The sequence below is a fragment of the Pomacea canaliculata genome, linkage group LG5 (assembly GCF_003073045.1).
Source record: "Pomacea canaliculata isolate SZHN2017 linkage group LG5, ASM307304v1, whole genome shotgun sequence".
In the NCBI taxonomy this organism is placed as follows: domain Eukaryota; kingdom Metazoa; phylum Mollusca; class Gastropoda; order Architaenioglossa; family Ampullariidae; genus Pomacea; species Pomacea canaliculata.
Window position 1 is genome coordinate 33,341,414 of NC_037594.1, and position 21,718 is coordinate 33,363,131.

General features: G+C 42.3%; 1 protein-coding gene across 5 annotated transcripts in view; it reads left to right on the forward strand.

Moving 5' to 3' along the window:
* The window catches only part of LOC112563702 (endothelin-converting enzyme 1-like), a 129,338-nt gene that overhangs the window by 50,547 nt on the left and 57,073 nt on the right, over positions 1–21,718 (forward strand). The window contains exon 1 of one of the 5 annotated variants that reach the window (XM_025237956.1): positions 8,954–9,958. The exons of the other annotated variants lie outside the window; for them this stretch is intronic. Coding sequence (XP_025093741.1) covers positions 9,837–9,958 — 122 coding nt within the window. The 5' untranslated portion in view covers positions 8,954–9,836. Of the gene's footprint in view, positions 1–8,953; positions 9,959–21,718 lie in introns of those variants that run through there. 5 annotated transcript variants of the gene reach the window in all.

A 21,718-nucleotide genomic window follows, 5' to 3' on the forward strand; every position in this document is an offset into this window, starting at 1 on the left:
TGAACTGCTTACAGAAGCCCGGGTATATGCCAACTCTAGGTCGAGGCAAGTGTCCGGGTATCCAGAACTACTGGTTAGTTTGACATGCAAGACTTTCCTGGCAGGTAAAACTCAGGGCTGGCAGTCTGATAATACACCTGACTAATGAGGTTCTCATCTCAAAATGTTCCTTTCATAAATTTACACATGTTTCTGGATGGAGTAACAGTAATTATTAGATCTTTATAACCTTTTCGACTTACGTGTTAATGTTTACCTCCATCTTACGCTTGAAGAGCAGTTCATTAGTGAATAATATATTGACAAGCAATGTCAAAGGTAGAGAAACATCAGAGAATTCCTTTGGAACTCCATGGTGAAAATTATCTGAACCTTGGGACTTGTGGGATTCAGTTTTTCCAGTTATTTTTTAGACTTAAGGCGATGAAGGAGGAAATGAGGTTTTAGACCTGACAGATAGGTTGCAGTTAACTGTCCTAAACAAACTGCCAAAATAATATTTAATATTGTTTTGATTCTTTTCATTATTGGTCAATTTCGACCATTATTAGGCCGGTCAACAAGAAGAACCTTCCGTGACACTTCTGTTCTTCTATCCTTATGTTTGTCAGAAAAACGTTTATTCATCTATCGCCCGTTTTGTTCTTACATCAGCCTAGACTAATGGATGTAGACCCATCCATCTCATTCACATCTTGATTTTGTTTCATTACTGACTCCTCCTTGTGCATCTTGTTGATTGAGAAGCCTTGCGAATACGTTTTATTAACATGTTTCATAAATATGCATGCATCTTACAATCTAGAAAATTCTTACCTCTGTTGTTTCTCTCTCCGAATCTCCAAATATTTAATTCGTTTTAAGGGTATAGAATATTTACAGATAAAAGTGGCTTTACTTTCAATCAGCCCTCAAGGTACTCATATTGTCTTTCGAACACCCATACTTAGCAAGTCTGTCCCGGTGTACCAGGGATCAATAGTTGTCTCCCCATATCTCTGCGGTCTTCGTCGATTTATGTTCCTTTTGTTTGTAATAAACAGGGAGACTCGGTACCATGGTGGTAGAAATACCGCATAGATAGCGCACGTTTTCTACATATTTAGGAATCTTTTCCGGAATTCACTAGGGTTGAAAATGCTTCACGGCTAGATTGCTCAGCCTTTCAGAAGGCCACGAATTTTGTCTCTTTTCATGCGTGAAGTTCCATTCCATGCACTCCCCCTCCCTCCATCCAGCGTAACACCTGATTAATCGGTGAAAACAGTGCAATGTTCTTCACATCCCACATCCCATGCACTGTGTGAATCTTACATTCATTACCCTATGGCCACTAGACATTTTTTTTAGCAATATAGATGGCGTTTAGCCTTACACCTCTGGAACTGGGTGGTGCTATTTATAGATTTCTAATGATCACTAAGGAATTAAGTTGGTCTGCATATGTAACATTCGATCTGGTCCTGTGCGGATGAAAGCGGACGAAGGAGAGCATTATTCATTCTCGAGAACTGGATCCTCCCCCGACTCCCAGAATTAAAGATCCAAGACGTTTAGTTTCTACTCGCTTTTCCTCCCCCAGGGTCTCCACGTCTTTTTGGCTTTCGATCCTCCGCTAGTAAAGATGCAGGCCATTCTTGCTTGACAGAGCCCATTACGTCAGTGGCTTGTCAGTGCCGTTGCTGGCGAGGGCCAGTGCCAGTGCAGACTCGTGAATCTCACGTTCTTTGAGACTTTGTATGCTGACAGTAACGTTCTCTGTATGCTCTTTGTACGGAAGCTGTGAAGTTAATGTGCATTGCCTCCGCCATGTAGCTGGTCTGCTTTATGCAAGTCTCTCAGACCAAATGTGACGAATGTATCAGCCTATTTAGCGAAATTGCACATGAGAATAGCTACTGTTTGGAATTTTGAAATAATAATAGTGCGTTAGTGCGCCATTTTGTAGTGAAGGTGCTTATGGAGGGGAGATGATCTGCTAATATAAATATTAATTAAGTCACTCACTGCGGGTAAATGACCCTAAAACTTTTCCAACTGTGCGTCGAATTCTCTCTTTCTCTCCCTTCTCTCTCTCACACACACACACTTTCTCACACACACAAAGAATGCACACACTCTATATACCTATGTGTCTGTGATTGTGAGTGCGTTCTTTTGCGTGTGTGAGAGAGGGAGGACGAAGAGAAAGAGAGAGTTCGACGCACAGTTGGCACAATCACACGTGCACATGCACGCACCTTCAGCGAACCACACACGTACACACATCTACAAACAGTCGCACACATAATTCGGAGGAAAGGACACGAGTTTGACGCTCTCTTACCAACTTTATAATCACGGCCCTTGTTTGAAGCAGTGTGGTTTACAAATCACATTTGGCATTTACAGGACCAGAAAAGTAGCGAGAGGATGTCTTGTGAAAAGAATGACTGTTTACACAGCAGAGCGTGGAGAGGCCGTCAGAGCTCGGGCAGGGCCCACAACTACCTGCGCTGTAAATTGCGTGGGTAGCAGTTGTCTCCCACTCGCCACCACTCATTAGCTATGATGCTCTTCCCTATTATTATTCTAAAAACAACAGACTGTCTAAAAAATTCTTCTAATCTAAAGGCTATGATTGATTTCTTTTAACCATTGAAGAAAAACATGCTCAAAACACACACACACACACAATGTGTGCTCGTGTGTATGCATGTGCGCTTGCGGGAGTAAGTCGAGAAATACATGGTTGGATCGTTCGATGAATAAGACGATGAATAGGCACGTTCCCACAGCAAGAATGTAAAAGTTGAGAAAAGCCAGATCTCAAGGTTGTACATCAATGGTTCGCGCTGTTCTGTTCCTGGAATAGGAGAATGTTCTGTTCGCTACTCGTTTGCTGCTTTCTTCGTTTTCCCAGTGTTTCAAATCGTCGTCATTTGGCATCAGTCGGACTTCAGGATGAGTAGCGTGTGCAGAATGCACGTAAACACGGGAATAAAGTGCAGGAACAGCAAGATTCACGCAGAGAGAGAGGAAGCGATAAAGAGAGAAAGATACTTTTTGCTGATGATCTTGTTGTAGGCCGAGAGAGTAGCTAAGACTACATTACAGAAAATTATTCCAGGACTGTAAAATATATAACTTTTGAAAAAAAATGTGTCCTGCGATGAAATATATACCCACAAGCTTCTCAAACGATACGTTTTAACCTAGTCTGACTGAACTACTCTATATAAGATATGTGTGTGTGTGTGAGAGACATTTATTAGGAAATCGAAAGAGGACTTTGTTTTTAATGTTATGATCTTATTCCTTCAAGGAACTTACGTAAGCTCAGACTGCTGGAGTCTTTTTTTCCTGGATGAATGTTTTCTCATCAACAGAAATGACGAAGATATTAGGTTTGCCGCTACAGAGGATGGGGAGAATAATGGCCAATTATTGTCTTAACTTTGTTTCTTCATTGAGATAGCAGTATAAAGCACGCACTTGTGAGTTATTGGAGGCAGTCAGCCATTAGCTCGACGCGCACGATGAAATCTTTTTGCATGAATTAGTACACCGGAAACGAAGCGCAGGCAGATGGAGTTAGCTTTCCCTGAAAAAAAGTAATGATATAAGGTTTGCACGAAAGATGAAGGGCAAACTGGAGAGAGAGAGGGTGAATTTTATTTTTATCTTTGTGTTGCAGACGTCGAGGAAAGCATGGACAGGATATTTGCCAAACTGTTTTAAAGCATAGAGGAAAAGTACTCTGATATGAGCAGATATTTTCGTCCCTTCCAGGCACACAATTATGTCCCTACAACAATATAACCGCAGCTCAAACATGAGAGAAAGGCAGTTTAGGCTGTTTATTCAAATAGCTCGTCATCATCCATACGAACCATAATTCCCGTTTCTCTCTTAACACACTTAACGAGGAAACAAAGTATTTTTGCTAATGAAAACCACTTGAATGGTGCTTCTAATCGATGACTTTTGTGTACTACTGTGCCTGAGGGCGATGATTAGCCCTATGTGAGTGCTATAATCAGCTCAGGTCTTAAGCGTGGGTACTTAGATCCCTACTTCGTATTCAAGGTAACAATTATGACAGGTGTTCATGTTTATCTTTGGTGTTATTTAATCGATGCGGTCGGTAGTTGGGTTAGGTAAACAGCTTTTTAAAAATTAAAAATTTTGTTCAGATTTCCCGGTCTGTCTACTACCCAGACCCCAAGAAGATAGGCGTCGAATATTCACGGTCTTCCTGTGAGGTGTAGTTTACAGAGTAAGCTGCATAGTTTCAATCTTTTCGTCCGAGGCTGCAGTCAGGTTTCAGCATTTTGCTCGCCAGGTGAAAACGCACATGATGCTCTCTTCCCCTTTCCCCGGTTTTACAATCCTTCCTCTTTCATTGGTACATTTCCTCTTTAACGGTAAACGATGGTCTTGCTGGCATCTGCGTAGTGGAAGCTACTCACCACAAACATGTCACTGTCAGGTCTGCACTGGCACAAGATAAATGTGTACTTATTGTTTACGCAGCCGCACTCCTTCGGATAATGAGACTGAATGGTAGTCACCGTTAAGGCTTGGGGCATGGAGTAGTTCTATTGTTGCCCCTTGACAAGCAAAAGAAGGCGAGTCGACCAAATTCTCTCACGCTGTCCTGTATATGTTTTGTTTCACTGTGATTTAGCTACTTTGGAAACTTGCCAAGATCTTTTATCTGTGCAGTGTTTCCTCCTCTAGTTGTCTCAACTTTGTCGTCATGTATCTCCTCTTTTCCAACTCTTTTCAATTATCTCGCTCCAAAAAAAAAAAAAGCACTATCTGCAAGCAACATAAAGCAACCAGTATGACTAATTCCAGTTTACAATAAAGCAGGGTTAGCTTTATGTCAGGGGGTTTGGATGGTGAACGGACAACCACAAGAGAAGAGCAGCTAGGGGAGACTCTCTGGTACAGGAACTGGCCGTGACATCTCGTAGGGAGCGACGACCATTGTTGTGGACCAGACACAAGAATGTGCTGAAGGCAGACACGGGAAAGCGAATCGTTCATACAATGACATGAACAGTTTAGACTGGAAACCACATATTAGTTCGAACAATGAAGGTAACGAGGAACAAATTTTCTTGAAGACGCAAAGATTGAGATAAAACCTCGGGGAACCCTCTAGTTATGCTTTTTAATGAGAGGTTAAATAACCACTCAAACACGAACCATGATCGACGAAAAGAAAATAATCAAGACGATGATGATTAGAACCCAAAAGTTTTTAGACTGCACCAGGCTTTATGTTCCTTAGTTTTGGGCTAACAGGTCTGAGGGGGTAGCTCTCCCTAATTGTATTAACCTGCAATTTTAATGGTGTCTTGGGCACTGTGCTGAGTGTTTTGCTTGCTTGTGGCCTTTTCTTTTTTATATATTGATTTCAACTGTCTCATCGATGACCAGTCTTCTCTAACACGTTATGACAGTTGTTTTGCTTGTACAAGTCGTCACTGCAATAAACCTTACATCAGTCACGTGACATTTCAATATAAGTTCTCTCTGCTTGGTAATGCTATCAATCACTTGACGATTGACGTTCCTGTTTACTGATTGACCCATTCTTCTTTCATGAAATGACTTTACGATCTGTAGCTCTGAATTGTAACTCATGGATATCGTGGTCTATAAACAAGGTGTCATCTTGTAATGGCAGAACAACACTGAATTCCATTACCTTAACGAAAAGAACCCCACGACTGGTGTCTTTGTGTTCTGTTTTTGTATTTGTAAAGCTAGGATGCCCTTCTGTGAAAATTCATCATCATCATCATCATCATCATCATCATCATCATCATTTGGCAAGGAGTTACATAACTGGAGTCAGACGCGGGTCACGTACACATGACCTAGTGCTAGTCGCTAGCAGGATGGCTATGTCATGGCAGTCAGCTAAACAGTTTACCGTTTATGAAGATTCCTGCTAACGGATTCGCTTTAGCCATTCAGCTAATGTTTAGCGACATACGTTGCACCCAGATCCCACTCGGCTAAAAGTATTTCCATCAGAGGTCTGTAGAAGTATGGTTTATAATCTGGTTTATGTGACAGCAGCAGTCCTATAATGGTAAGAGAGAGGAGCTAAGGAGGAGGGTTGCCTGTCTTCGAGAGAGATCGCCACATGATTAATGAGGGAATAAAAGCACTCTCAGACACCTGAAAACAAGGAAGTTCTTAATGTCTGCAGACTGCCAGGAGCTGGATGTGTGTGTATGTTTGCTGTGACGGTTGGTGTGGGGTCTCTTCTTTCAGCTTTATGCCAGCGAGAAAATAAATAACGCTTTCGATTCTCACCTGCTGAAGTTGTTTATTTCTTTCTTTGTTTACGAACGTCTAAGACTGGATGCATCGTAATGTGAAGGACCTGCTAACTATCGCCCCATACAGGTGTAAGTAGTGGGTCTTGTCCTCCGCCGTGTGCTCCTCCCCCAACGACAGGTACCAGTCTACAGACGAATGACTGCTTGTTATATAGCGGTACTCTGTGCAGAATTTCTTTTGCATGAATAAGAATTTGTTACTTTTTTTACATTTTTAATGACAATGTTTTACAGAAAAAATATTAGAAAGAATGGAATGTGATTTCCTTGAAACGCGCCATCGTGTTGTATAAACATTTGGGATATTATAGTTCACCAGATGTGTATCACTCATCAGGCATGATGACCAGCTCTGGACTGGTTAAAACTTTACAATTTTTGTTTTGTAGCCGTTTGCACTTCAGAAAGCAGTTACCTTATCCTGTTTCCCAACATTCCAACCTCTGCCACCGCTGAACACAAAATAAATGTAATTGATTTTCATTAATGAACTTCCAGTAACGTTTGTTGCCCGCTGCAAAATGTTGAAATTTGTATTTCAGTGATAAAGGGGTAAAAGTAGGGAGGGGAAAGTGTGTGGAGGGAGTGATGGTGAAAAACTGTCTCGGAATGACAGAAAAGGTGATGGTGTGCGCCGCTTTCATGCCAAAAACTGTCCCTCACGAGCAGGGTTGTCCGAGCCGGAAGGGTTGCGTGTCTGTGTGGATGATGTCGGCTGCCTGGGTACGTGACCGCCCAGCCAGCTTATCCGTGCTCGCCCAACCTGTCAAGAACAAAGGGACTACATGTCATCATCCACACGAGCATGCCTATACTAGCCACATGTGTATGAGTGTACATCCACGTAATGTACGTGCACATCCATGCATGCGCGCCCGCGTTTCCATGTTCTAGCGCATGCGCATTGTGTATGCATTAGTATGTGTGTGTCGGCTGCGTGACTGTGTTGTGATACTTGTAGTTTTGAGCTATGTGCGCATAATTAGACCATTTGCCTGTTTGTGTGTCTGTATTTTTGCGTGCGGGTGACTGTATTCATTTGTGCACATGTTCTAAAGAGTAACGAGGTTTTCATGCGCAAAGTTGTGTTCTCTTGCCTGTAATTGTATTTTGCGCGAGCCTTTGTGTCCGTAGCCTGTTTATAAGAGCGGTGAGACTGAGTATGTGTGTTCCGTTGGATGGTTGTGCAAGTGCATTGTACCTCCGCGTGTGCACGTGGATGCATCATGCTCGACAGGGCGGACGGTAGAACGGGAGGTGGGCTGCGGTTTTGCTGTAATGCACGCGCGTGTCACCTCTCGAGGCGGGAAACGGTGAGACGCTGCCTGAACGAGGTCGATACGTGGCGGACCACCAACCGTGTCGGGGTAGGGGTGGACGATAAGCAGGTGGTGAGACTCGGCGAGGGGAAGGAAGGAGGTTCGAGAGCGAGCGAGTGGATGAAAGGTTTGACTGGCCTTGAACTCTCTATGACTGGCTGTACCAGCACTGCGCTCAACTCAACCACTTCGATCGTTTTGCTATCCTGTTTCCGAGTCCCCCTAACCCTCCCTTCTCACGACTATCATCCCACTAAACCCAACCGGCAACACTATTCACTAACAGGAGACACGACAAGCAGGCGGAGGATACAGGGGATGGGTAACCTCGTCCATCCGCGAACGATGATGCTTCCTGTGTGAGGTGGGAGACTATTTAACACGGGAGCAAAATACACTTGACTGCTCTTTGCTGCCGTCCACTGCGCACTGCAGACAGTGCCACGCACGGGTAACGTGCACGGCGTGACGTCCACCAGCGAGACGACCACGTGACAGGTGTTCATTACCATCGTCATCTTCATCAGGACGGTGATGGGCATGCGCACTGCACTGCACAAAACTGAGGACGCGGTGTGAGGCTTTGATGAACACCATTCTCATCACACTTCTAGAACTTTCTGATGCAAATTTCTCATCGAGCTGTGAGCTTCAAGTATTTTTTGCTGGACATCAGCTTCTGCGTCGGATGCAAGCGTCTCAGATCAAGCTGTCAACGGCCGGAGTGGAGCTAGGAGCTGTCCGACAACAACAGGAATATTAGTGATAGCAGTGTTGGCAAAAAGAAAACTGAGATATTCGTTTTGAAAATACCACAAAAAAGGTGTCCGAACACTAATGCGACTGGATCCCACATCACCAAAAGGACAAGCTTCTCCGCTACTTAGTTTGAGTGTGTGACATTTTTTAGCGCAGACCATGGATACTTTTTAAATCTTGAAGTTAGTGGTGTTGTTGTTGCTGCTGCTGATGCTTACAGTTGTGAGCATATAACTTTAAACTACTCTTCAATTGATCAAATCAGTAATATGTAGTGTTTTTAACGGAATTTTAGACAGTACATTGATTGAAGTACATTTCTGGCTGACCAGCAAAAGCTAGGTTCTATGAAAATAGAACGATGTGTTTTTATTATTGAATGTGGACTAAAGAATCAAGAAACGTGTCTGTGACATTGACGCAGCATCGCATGTCAAAAGACTTTGGCGAAACCATTATTTAAGGAAAGATAATTTTCTTACAACCTTTTAGTCTTTCATCAATGAAGACTATTAAAATTAGCAAAATAAAATCATAATCATACAATAAAACGAGCAGGAAGTCAGATCAGAGCCAATATATAATTTAAAGTTTCTCCACCTCTTTTAGGAAAACGTCTGTCGCATTTTTGTTCTCTGTTTTAGTCCGAAATTCCTACAATAATTTGACTGTGAATCCTTCTGCAAAAGACTGCAATAAAGCAGTAGAGGAGATGCTGGAGAAATACGTTGACAGGTGCTCGCCGTATCTTCTTCTTGGTGCATGACGGGAAGAGGAAGTAGGAGGTAATTCCATCGCCCCTGTCCTCCGCTCCGTTTTTTTCCCTCCGTCGCTTAGGTGGCGCGGCAATGAGATCGACTGGCGTTGCTGTGAGCTGAAAACTCTGACTACTCGATTCCCACACTTGGAAGAACGAACATCCTCAGGCAAACATAAAGTGTTCCTCTCACCTTGCGTTTACCTGCCATCGCACCCATCCCTCTTTATGTGAGGACGCCGAGATGTGTTCTAGTGATCAGACAGTGTAATAAAACCGATCAAAGACTCTCGATTAGTGTTAGACAGTTTTATTTACTTTATTTTAAGGCTATAAGTATTTCTGCCTCTTTCAACGGTCAGAGGATCTTGATGCAGGAAACACACCATTAAGAAGCATGGTTCTTATTTAAAACATTTGTCGTGGAGCCTGCTATTTAAACTTTAACCTCGTGGCCTGTTCTTGACACTGTATCGTGAGGAGGCCAGCACCTCTCGCACAATCTTTGAGGTAGTCTCCATAGAAACACTACATCTGTTGTAAAGTGATCGTTGTACTTTCCGGACAGTATCCCAGTCTGGGTGAGGGTGGGTGTCATCGAAGATAAAGAGACCGTGGTTGCGTTGCCTTCGTCTCTGCGTTCTTTGGTCGACTGCCATGTTGAAGGCGTGCGGGTCGCCGTTGCGGAGGGCTCATTCTGATGCTCACCTGACGCTGAACCAAGCTCGCCTCCTGAGACAACATCGACTGGCGCTGTCCCTCTTTCAGCAACTTGCTGCGTGAGTACTGCTTAGTACGGGTTTCAGTCATCTCATACACATACACCACCACATCCCCTAGGTCTCCCCGCTGATGCTAATGACAATTTTGACACCACAGCTAACATCGATATGTAGACTGTGTAACATGGTATAACCTATAAGTGAACGTAGAAATTACAGATGGTTCTTGACATTATAACTGACTCTTACCGACCGAGACACCTCTATAATCAAGGTTTAATCCTTTTTGATATCTCATGCGGGGCGTGAGCTAAACAGAGAGAGAGAGAGAGAGGAAGGGACCATCTGTCAGTCTGTCTTATTTCCTAATAAAATAGGTTGGTTGTCTGAAGATATCGCCCACTACTACTCCCTGAAATATCTTTACTATAATTTTGAAAAATACTTTTTGGTTTCTCCGTCCTTTACTCGCTTCTATTTTTTTTTATATTGCTCAAGGTTAGTTTTCAGTAAGTCGTTATAGGTCGTTTTTAGCATTTTGAGTGGCTTTATTATTAATTTTTTTTATGCTTGCTTCCTCCGGATAATAGCATGGTGAGTTCATATTATACTTCACTTATTTCTTTTTATAGTTCTTGAAAACATACACAAAAAGACACGCACAAAGCTAGGACCACCCCCTACCTATACACATACCAGGAGTTAATTAAAATTAATATAGACATTGGTTAAGTTTCGGCCCGCGTCAGTGAGAATTAAAAAAGTGTTCTACGACCTGGTAAGTTTCTGATCTTTGTTTCTCACCATCGAACCTTTCATTTTTGTCTGTATCCTATTGATCATGGGGTGTTTTTTTCTGATGTTAGGAGATGACATTTACATAAAAGAAACGTTAACCTTTTTCCCACTTCCACACCAGCAAGTCTGTCTTCTGTGAGCCCTGCAGCGAGCCAAAGACATTTTTCTGCTGCCAGTCTTCAACTTGCCCGCTAGCATGGTGCGTTCTGAGATAGAAGAGAAAAATCTCTTGGGGAAAAATATTTAGTTTCCCTGACAACAAGTCCACTTTCTTTTCCTCCTTTGCTTCATTGGTGTATTCATATTTTTTTATATTCTCTGATTACTGGTGAAGAACAAGCGAAATTGGGCCTTGAACTGAAAGAGGGCATAATACTGCAATTGAAGAGCAACACTTCAAGTGGTATAAATTGCGACAAATCTTTCTTTCGGTCGTGTAAGCACGCGCGCGTGTTTTTCCCTCCCTTCTGTCCTTTTTCGGGTAGGGAGGTCAAAGGTCATCTGGCTACAGAAGGACACGAGATTCTCTCATTGTTTGTATCACTTCTTTCAAGATATGACGAACATGAACAGGCCTTGAAGAGAACCCTCAGAGGAAAATGATAACAGAGCAACTAGATCGCATCCTTTTAAGGTATGTTTTTGAGAAATACATGACTGGATATTATTTTATCGATGGTGGTTTCTTCGCTTTGTGTTTCCTCCAAATGAAGGTTGTTAAGCTCTACATGCCTTAGTTTATAAGTTTTTGAAGAAACTGCATCCATCCTTTCATGATTTTGTCTTTTACTCATCTACCCCATTTTCTTTTTGTGAACCTCACTCATCCTTCTCTTTTAGTTTCTGTAACTCATCCACACAAAGATGTCATTTTTCATTCCGTCTACTTGGTTGTGTTGTAGCAAAACTGACTGCGGACATACATGACATGACACTACTGTACATCACTGGTAGTCACAATGCTGGTAATTGTCGTTTCTTCTCCATTCACCGAGTGAAAAGGTATCGATGTTGTTTGTGGGAAACTCTAGCAAAATAAGATTATCCAACATATTATTTTGAACATAAAATCTGCATCCTAACCGAGTACCAAAAATCTGGCTTGACCCGAGTTGCTGAGAGTAGCACCATGAGAAGAGAGATCTGTCACTTCCCTCTGTTTTTCATCTCGTTCGGGCATGACTGGCAGAAGTGTGAAAATGTGTAGTGTTTACTGATCATTTACTAGAATAGTATCAACTTAGTTGACAAAGATTAATGTTCGCGTTTACTGACAAGATAGGATCAATACGGCTGAAAATTTGTGCTGGACAATGGTCTAAAGGGGATGGGAGGAACATGACAGAAAATGTGGAAAAGGAAGCTGGGGAGAGGAAGGTAGAATGTTAGGGGGAGGAAGGTTCGCTAGAGAGAAGAAGAAAGAGAGAGAACTTACTGAAACATTCATGCAGTACAGCAAGTAGCAAACAAAAGTGCGAGTACAAATGATGGCCTCGGATATTATAAATCGATTCCATAAACTTGGAACATCCTGGATGGGTTCGACCCAAGCGTGGGACTCAACTTGTTCTATCGACAACTCCTTCTGTCTCGTCCTCTGCAACCCTGAAAACCGCACCGGCGACCTTCTGCTTTTGCGGCAATCCGAGAGGTTGTCGATCTCACTCACCTGAAAACTACGTGGATGATACGTCTTTATCACGTGTTTTGGTATTCGGAAAGATAGTGAAGACACTATCAGAAGCTTACTTCTGGATGGACCAGATCTCTTGACTGGCAGCTTTGGCCCTAAGGGACCTACATCCTTGTAGCATTCTTGGCAGAGTCGATCGGCTGTAGAAATAGTTTCCTTTCGAGCATCAGAACTTTAACACCTAACATACAAGTCAACGGCTTTGAGCACGTATCTAGGCAAAATCTTCGTTTGGGTAGGGTTTCTTTCTTGAATCATTTTTATTATGGACTTTCTATTATCGTGTAAATAATTTGTTTTTATTCGAGTGAAAAAGCTATAACTTGTGTTCTACGTTTATCTATTTTGTTTGCCTTGAAAAATCGAACTAAAATTTTTAATGTTTGTTACCTGTTTCTTTGACAACAGGAAACATCCCGAACTATTGCATTTACATTAGAACGACTGCAAAATTAAAAATAATTTGTTTGGTAGTCACTGACAGGTAATCAAGGTTCTCGTTATTCAACAAAAGGAACGCGTTTGAGCTTTAAACAGCGAAAACTGTTTCTAAAAGCCAGCCTTCAGCCTCAGGGATTTGAAAGTAAACAAAACTCCAAGATATTTCTCTGCATGCAAACAAAGTGAACAGAGTGAACAAAGTGAAAAACATCAACACACCCAATAGTTTTTTTTTGGTACTTTAAATTCAATCTGATATTTTCATCTTCTTGCAAAACTGTTAGTAATGAAACAAAAACATCAAAACTGTTTTTGTGGCATAAAAAGAAAACTTACCGTAGTTTTAATGATTAATCGGACAATTCTTTTCCATCCAAAGGCTTAATTTGAAAATTATTCTTACAAAGCTCTATTGTTCCCCAACCTGACATGTTTCTGTTTTGTCTATCGACGTGCTTTGAACGGAACTTTGTGTTAAGACATATTAAGGGATTTGTTTGCTTTGGGTTCTACAAAGAGATTTATTTATGAGAAATACTGCTGGATATAACATGTGGGAGGAAATCGGTAGCCTTGATTACACAGCAAAATAGAATAGGAACAACATAGTTTAACAGGGCAGCTAATTGAAAGCTTGTCTTGTGCTGTAGGAGTAGTATTCAGTCTTCTAGGACGCAAACTTTGTGGGTTTTTTCCCCTGCTGAACGAGAATCCAACAGCTTTAGAATGTTCTAGCCTGTTGTATAAACCATAAGCCTCTCTTGAGTTTTTAGCACTGAGCGACTAAGGTAAATAACGTTGTTTGTTATTGATAAAATGGAATTGAAAGCAATGACAATAAAAGAATCATAGCGTTTAGTCGACATCCGGGTATTTTACACCAACTTGCTCTTTTACAGGCACGGTTGGTTGGTTCTGCATTGTCTGACACTTCATGTTATTTGTTAGTGCAGAATCCGACCAGCCACCGGAACTGTTTTGCCACGGCCTTGTCACTCTATAAAACATTTTGATGATTCATCCTTCATGGATTGGTTTATAGAAAGATAACTCGCAGTTAGCCAGTCAGCGGATTTTTCCGGGGAGAAATTTAAATAATAGTTCAGAGATTGCAATCGTTACCTGACGAATACTGAAGGTACAGGTGTATGTAGTTCAATGATACCTACGTTTCAGTATGCTGAGCAGCGCTCACTGTGAACTATTCTCGCCGAGCCTGTTTGTACGATGTAGTCTGCAAATCAGCAGCAAGATAGGAACTTAATTTGCAATAATTAATTGATTATTTAAATTAAAAGACGTTTTCTTCATATTAGCGGTATAGTAGACTAGTCCCAAGAAAGTGTTTCAACACTGTCACAAGGCAAAGCTTATGTTTTGTATGACAGTCTTGTCTACATTGCCATTGGACACTTGGGTGCAGTAACTTGGCGCACCTCTAAAGACAAAGTATTTTTCAAACTTCTTACGAACACGTGTATTGTTGAAACTGTCTTCGCTGCTAGCAGCAAAAATATTTGCGTTCAACATTTAGCGCTGTCAGAGCGTTTGTTCTAGCTTAAAATTTCGGACCTGTGGGTGACTAACGATAAGATTCCAACCTCCCAACGACAATTATAGGTAGCTTTAACTCCTACAAGTTTCCTACGACCTCGACTCGACCTGCACTTGAGCCAGTGGTTACGTAAGCATCACGGTTACACACGGGTGAGGCTTTCAATCCTGACATTCGTCTGTAGGACACTCCTCAGCTCTTAACTCTGTCACGCAAACCCTTCTGCCGCCTTTCGTCTTTCTTGACCTGAGTTGACAGGTGAACGATGAAAGGTAGTCACACTTCTTTTTGATCTCATCAGCATACTGTTCCCTGCAGCAGCGCCGCAACCCCAGCCAGGGCTAAGTACCCGGATGAATCACGGTTATTGATTAACGTGCACATTGCATTTGCCCGTGCAGAGTCTTCGAGTCTTGGACAGAAGTAAATGTTTTTTGAGAGTTCTTTATTGCCTGGTTTCCTGTAATTTTAAAGCTCACAGTAGAGAGAATTAAGTGCACTGCACTACTAGGCACTACTAGGCAAATGTTGCTGGGTTGTTATTTTCTTGAGTGTGGGGTGGGTGGGTAAAACAGAAGTTTGAACTTTTGCATTATGCTTTTGCGCATCTGTGCCTGTGTATGCGTGTCTGTGTGTATGTATGTCAGAAAAGAATGACAAAACGAACGAGAGAAGCCTGGCTGGCAGCTATAGACAAGCAAGAAGACAGGAGTGAAACATCTCTGAAGGAAGTTTGACGACAGAATACGATGCGGCCATAGCTGTCAATCAAGAATGGAAAGACTTCGATCATTCGACCGGCTTCAAGCTCACAGTCGACAGAGGAATGAACTCGTCTCACGCTGATGCCTACTTGCATCTTTCTCCGGCTGGTGGCTGTGTGCAGTCTATGGCTAGTCAGACTCTCAAGAAGTTGGAGAACGTGATGACAACACCAGAAGATGAACAACAAGCACCGATCCTCCTTCAGCCCTCGTGTGCTTTCTAACCGTGGTAGATTCAATATATTGGCGACTGTGTGAAAGACCTTCTGCCGCGCTCTGATGACATCACTGAGACTGCTTATCGTCTGCCAGGCCGGTAGTAAAATAGCATGCTTACATACTTCTTCAGAAGATTCGAGTTCACTCGCAACGTTCAACTGTGAAGTAAAGTTTAAAGACCTTCCTGTCTGTCTGCTGGGCAGTCTACATATTTCATAACCAGTGACAAAATTAGAGAACGAAAGAGGCGAGAAAGCATCCTCACAAACCTGTGACTTCCCCGGAGTCTTAAACGATATTTTTCACCCTAGTCTTCTTCCTGTATGAACTACTCAGGCATCTTTCTTTGATTAGGGTGCAAGGCACTACCTGTCTTGTGAGTGACAGCTCGCAGGTTTCAAACATCAGGTCCTGTCCTTTCGTGTTCTCTGACTGTTGATTGTTGAAAGAGTTCTGGTTCTAATGTTTACGGTATCGTCGAGTCAGAAAATTGTTTACCAATGTCTGAGTTTTTTTTTTAATCTCATATTTACCAACATATTTTGAATTACTGAGACTGTAAAAGCTGTCACGAAGAAAGTGACTTGTAAGGAAGGTATCATTCCTCTGCTCTACCATTCGATGTGTATCAGATGTCTGTTAAAACTTGTCTTCTTGTATAATCACATGGTGCATAGCACTGGCACCAAACAGCAAGGTTATTTCAACAGTAAATGTTATTTTTTATGATTGCCGCTTCACGTTCTTATATCCTACTGATGTTACAGCTTTTATTATTAATCAGTTATGACTTTTATTACGTGTTTGTTTGATTTTCCTGTTACTATCGATTCTAACTCCAGGTTTCTAAAACACGCCCAAATTATTACAAAGATGTGCCTCGATGGACAAATCATCTTCTGGATAAAGGAATAGTTAATGATGTCATCCATTAAAACATTTAAGGTAAAAATTGCTCACCCACTCACACACGCACGCAAGACGAAAGGAAGGAAGGAAAGAAACATTCTCTGCTGGTGACGTGAATTTAATGTCAAAGGTCATATGTCTTAATTTTAGGGCATACTCTTTGAGTGAGCAAGTACTTATCTGTTAAAGCTCTTCTTGATGACTTCATGCGGGCTTCTTTAAGATTTCTCTTTAATCTGCCACCTCCGAAAGGTACGCTGCAAGCAGCTCTTTAAATACTGCCTGGAGTGAATTCTGTTACAGCGCTGATCTTCATTAAGGCCCCCAGCCTGGTCTAGCTGCCCCCCCCTCTCTCTGTGTAATCCTGTCTCCTGAACTCTTCACTTCATCCCTACTTACCATTCCTTGCTGGTCCTCCATAACAACTGTATTTAGGACTTGAGCTGGCGACTTTTTATGTAGTTTTCTCCTGTTTATCAACGTCTGCTCTTATCTTGTTTTGGGCCACTTCCCAGGTTTTTGCTAATTGTGCTGCTCTTAAGCGTGCCTCCGTTTTTGACAATTTGATCCTTGAGGTTTAAAGGTCACAGGATAGGGTCAAAGTCACATAAGGTGAATGGTAACTCACAATAAAGCTGAAGATGACAGGTACGACGAAGGCTGCATGCTAGACAAGAGATCTGAAGTGCTATTGTGATGTATCCTGAACAGCAGCAAAAACAAGAGAAATAAGAAAAGAAGAGGAACAAGAGAGAAAAGAGAAACCCTGACCGTGAGGCTGACCCTGAGTGGACAGTCTCTCACCTCTGGTACAGCTCCTTACAGTCGATGTTCCATTCGATAGGCGCTGGTGCAATGCATTCTCTCTCTTCTCCCCTTCTCTCTCTCTTTGGCTCTGAGAGTTAGAGTTGATGCTAACGCATGTATTCATCTTATGTTTATCTTTAGATGTAGATTGTTAGGGATGAAACTGTATTTTCCCCTAGTTTGAAGGGGAGGGGGTAATTGACTCATCAAATCAACAGTTCAGTCTAGTTCTCTCTTTTTAGTTCTTCCCCTCTCGTCTACACGATCATTCATGTCTAAAGTATCAGAAATACATACTCGGAAGCATTAGGAAATTCGGAAGCAAGAAAACACAGAGCGTTAATGGAAGGGTTTCGGTTAATGTCTTACACCTCACTCGAACACACAAGCAAACACTAAGAGCCAAAATCATGAACTTACAAAATAAGGCGAATTCTTACTGAAATTGTTATTTTTATGTACAGTTATGTACAGGTCTGTAAGACAGATATGCAATGAAACGACAGTTGACAAAACATGTCTGTCACAATTTCACCATTTTCTAACACACGATATCCAAAGACATGTTCCCTTGTTTCGTGCCACAGTTGGACAGTGATATTCAATGCCAAGTGTGTACATGTCACAATCCCAGGTGCGTAATTACTTTATCATTAAATGTTTATAAAAATGCCACAAAGGATGCATTTCGTGGTTTATAGCAGTGAGCACGCATCAGGCACCCATCCACCTGAACCCAAAGAACTATCTCCCGGGTTGCCGATCCATTTAGGAAACACGAGGCCATCGCAAAAGTGGAGTCCGTTTATTATCTTATGTAAACACTTTTATCATAGATAAACAGACTGATCATGTAAAACGTTTGACGTGAGAATTGACAATTTGGTTGCAGTTAAGCCTTGGGAACACATGGGCAACTGCAAGATACTTAATTTAACTTGCTCTCTAAACCAGAAGTTTATCCTTTCTGCATACTTTTCTCTGTTGAAAACGGACGCTAACTTCCACTTCTCGTCTGTACTCTTGACAGCTGAAATATCTATACACAGGTCGCTGGACATCTGCATATTGCTCATTCACACGAGTTTGAAAAGGTTCACACCCTGAACTGATGTGTGACGTCCTTGACACATTCCTGAAAAGATGTAAGTCTGGGTGTTTGAATGGACTTGTGTCCGCGCGCAGGACAGTTCTAGTAAGATAAATGTTTCACCACTTTCTAAACTTTTCAAAAGGATTCCAATGTAGGATGATGTAGGCACGACTGTGACCACCACAAGATCACTGCCATTCATACTCTCAATATTGACAGTAGGGAAAACTTGACTTGTGACTTCAAAACTCACAAAATTAAAATCTGACTCCGATAGTATTAGTAAAAACAGATTGGTATGTATAAAACTGGCTTGAAATAAAACAGACCAATTTACTAGCCACATACGCCTCTCCTGGTCTGCTTTATTCCTGTATCTTGTCCTAGGTGACCAGAGAAGGCGAAGACTATCTGTGGACGTTAACCCTGTCAGACAAACATTTACTTACATTTAATGGCGGATAATGGTTTGCGAGTCTGTCACACAAATAATGAGTTATATGTAGTGACAGATTTTGGCTGGCTCGATGAGAAGGTCTAACAAATCCTCCTGTCTCAGTTCTGATGACCGTGTGTTCGCTGATCTCATTTGTCTGATGTCCTTCGCTGCAGGACCCTCCAGGCATCACACTTCTCTCAGCGCCAGTTTGTCAGAATGTTGTTGTTAGTCGGGAGTTGCTTCAGGTTCCACATCAAGTTCTGCTGGACACTATCGACAAATTCGCTCGATGTTCGGCGAAGATGTAGTTGATCAGGACATTGAGCTCAGATAAATAGTTCTTCGGCGTCTGAATGCAGATCCATCATTTTAAAAACTCCAGCTCTGCCAAACCATGCAGCCTTGATGGTTCCAAAAAAGCATAAAAGCTTGGTAAATAATGTATGCACTGAGACCTGACAATGGAAAGCTCATTTTCAAGTCATACCCTTGCAACATATGCCTAACCAGACAGGCAGAATGATACAACAAAAACAATCGTTGCATTAAATCGAAACATCGCCACTGCAGCAGAAACATTTTTGAGCATGTTTCCTGATGTTTGCGAAAAAATATGATTGTGGCATCCTGTTTGGTTGGGAGTTTTAGTTTCAAAACATCCGGTGCTCTCACAGGCTCAGAGTGGGAACGAGTGGGGAAAGATATCATGTGCCATCAAAAGCAGATTCATTTGATGATACCAAGTAAACTGTTATTCTGGCTGCTTTTTTGACACAAAGGTGAGCACTGCTCAGTCTCAACCACTTGCATGTGAATAGAATCCTCTTACAGCAAAATCATTTTTTCGTGATTACCATTTCCCTTTGGTAAAAATATTTTTGTCCTGCAAGAGATAAAAATCTGTGCAAACATAAATGAGTGTTGAAACTAAATGTGAAAACATACCCGGTCGTGAGGACATACATCTGTGTCATTTGGCTCAAGCAGAGTTATATACACATGAAAGCAGAATTATTATAGTTTGTGTCTATGCACACTGCTGCATAGGTTAGTCTTTTGTCGTTGGTGTAAAGTTTACCTTGTGTTTCAGTTCTTCGCTAATCTCCTTTTTTCACTTTTTCCGCCATTTGTGTGTGCGAGCGTTGTGTAACTGAAAACCCCGGTGCAGTGGTTACCCCTAAGCCGGTTTTCATCTGACCAAAAAAGTGACAACAATTAGAATGTACTGTTAGTAATCATGTGTGTGCGAGAGGGTTATTCGACCTCTGACTGTCAATAAAATTATACCCTGGATTTGATCTCTTTAGGCATCTGTGTACCCAGTGTTCACTCTAATTGACTCTGGAAATTTATAGACAAGCCAACGGCCGTTATAATAGGTTAAAACTGAAGCTAAACGAGTTCTGAAGAAAAAAGTTTGGTAATACGAACTTGGCTACGGTATATCCGGTTGTTGACAACCTGTTTGAATCGATCTACCCGAGTCATATACGACCATCATACCGCCAATGGTCAGTGTTTGTCTCCTCGGTGACCGCCTCTTCAAACCGATCAACTCAAGTCGTACGCGCGTGCGTACTATCCGCGGTTACGAGTAAAGTAGTCGCAAACAACCTGTTTCAATCGTCTGATCGTGTGCGATCGACATAATCTTATCAGTTTTCACGCAGGTTGTGTTGTGTTTTACTAGCTCGTCAGCCTGTAGGGAGCCGCGACTGGTGATAGATACGAACTGTGCGTGAGAGCATAGCGATGAAAAACGGGAGCAGGGGAGAGGGGAGGGGGATGAGAGAATAGTCGGAGGATCATGGAATCTAGCCGTTTGCGGGGCATGAACCAGCACCTGTCAATACTGTCCGCGTGTTGCCTGTCATTATGCCTGCAGAGGGCGCTCTCTCCAACTTCCATCATCAGTTTCTCCCACCACCTCCAATCTTTACCACCCCCTACCTTCTCCCGATCAGCGTCACCTCCCTCCCAAAAGAGTTCGGCGAACGAGAACTGCCCACAGGGGAGTTAAATACTTGGTGACGAGGACTGAAGGGAAAACTTTTCTCCTCATTGCGCAGGGAATGCTCTCCCCACTCCTAGCTCCACCTCCCCTCCACCCCCGAAAAGGGTGGGACAGCGTCGGTGGCATTTCCATAATTGTGTGTAAGTTCATTTGTTGGAGGTAGAGGCCAGGGTGGTAATGGGGGGTAGATAGAAGGTGGGGGGGGGGGGAAGCGAGAAAAAACCTCTCGTCCTTAGCGGCTGTGTTGTCCCACAATGCCGTAGCGTGATGGCGGTGAGCCAAGCCTGATAGCCCGCGGAGCGATCCCGTGATCAAACGGGCATCATCAGCAGCCGGGTTCCAGGGCAAGCTGTCTTTCAGCTCGTTCGCTGCTAACTCTGCCACACCTCTAAATCCCCAGTTTCGTTCTAACCATTTTATTTTTATTTTTCTCTAATTCACTCAGCTCCCTTTCAGTTAAGCATTGACACTTCTAAAAGCAAATGAAAGAATATTTTGCTAGAAAAATTGTCTCTGTCTCTATTTCTCTGTTGCTATTCATGTTACTTTTCTATGTGTTTTTATAGTTCTGCGTTGATTTGTCTTGAACTAAGTGAAAAATGTTAATAGATCATCACAAAACAACATTCAGGAAATTAATTAACTTGGATGCTGCAAAGTGCGTTGAATCTTCATCTTTGCTTCTTCGCGTTTACTGTGTGTGTCTATTTATTTATGGTTGTGTGTGTGAGAGAGAGAGAAGCAGAGAGAGGGAGTGATTTATCAGATACAGGCCTACTGGTGAACATCCGCTGTATCTATATCAGTGCATGCTTGGAAAGAGCCTGCTAACACCTGCTTACTGTAAGACAAAACGAACTGATAAGAGAGCTGCAGGGGATCTAATGTCAAACAATGAAAGGATGGACCTTCGAAAAACATTAAAAATATGAAACTAGAGACATCGTTTACTGATGGGACATCCTGTTAATGTGCTAAGATCGTGCCAACATCTTACAGGCTCGTGCTAAATGTTGATTACACTCTTTGGATTACAAGATTCGTGTGGAGCAGCAATAAGGTGGCGAGAGGTTTTGCTTGGACAA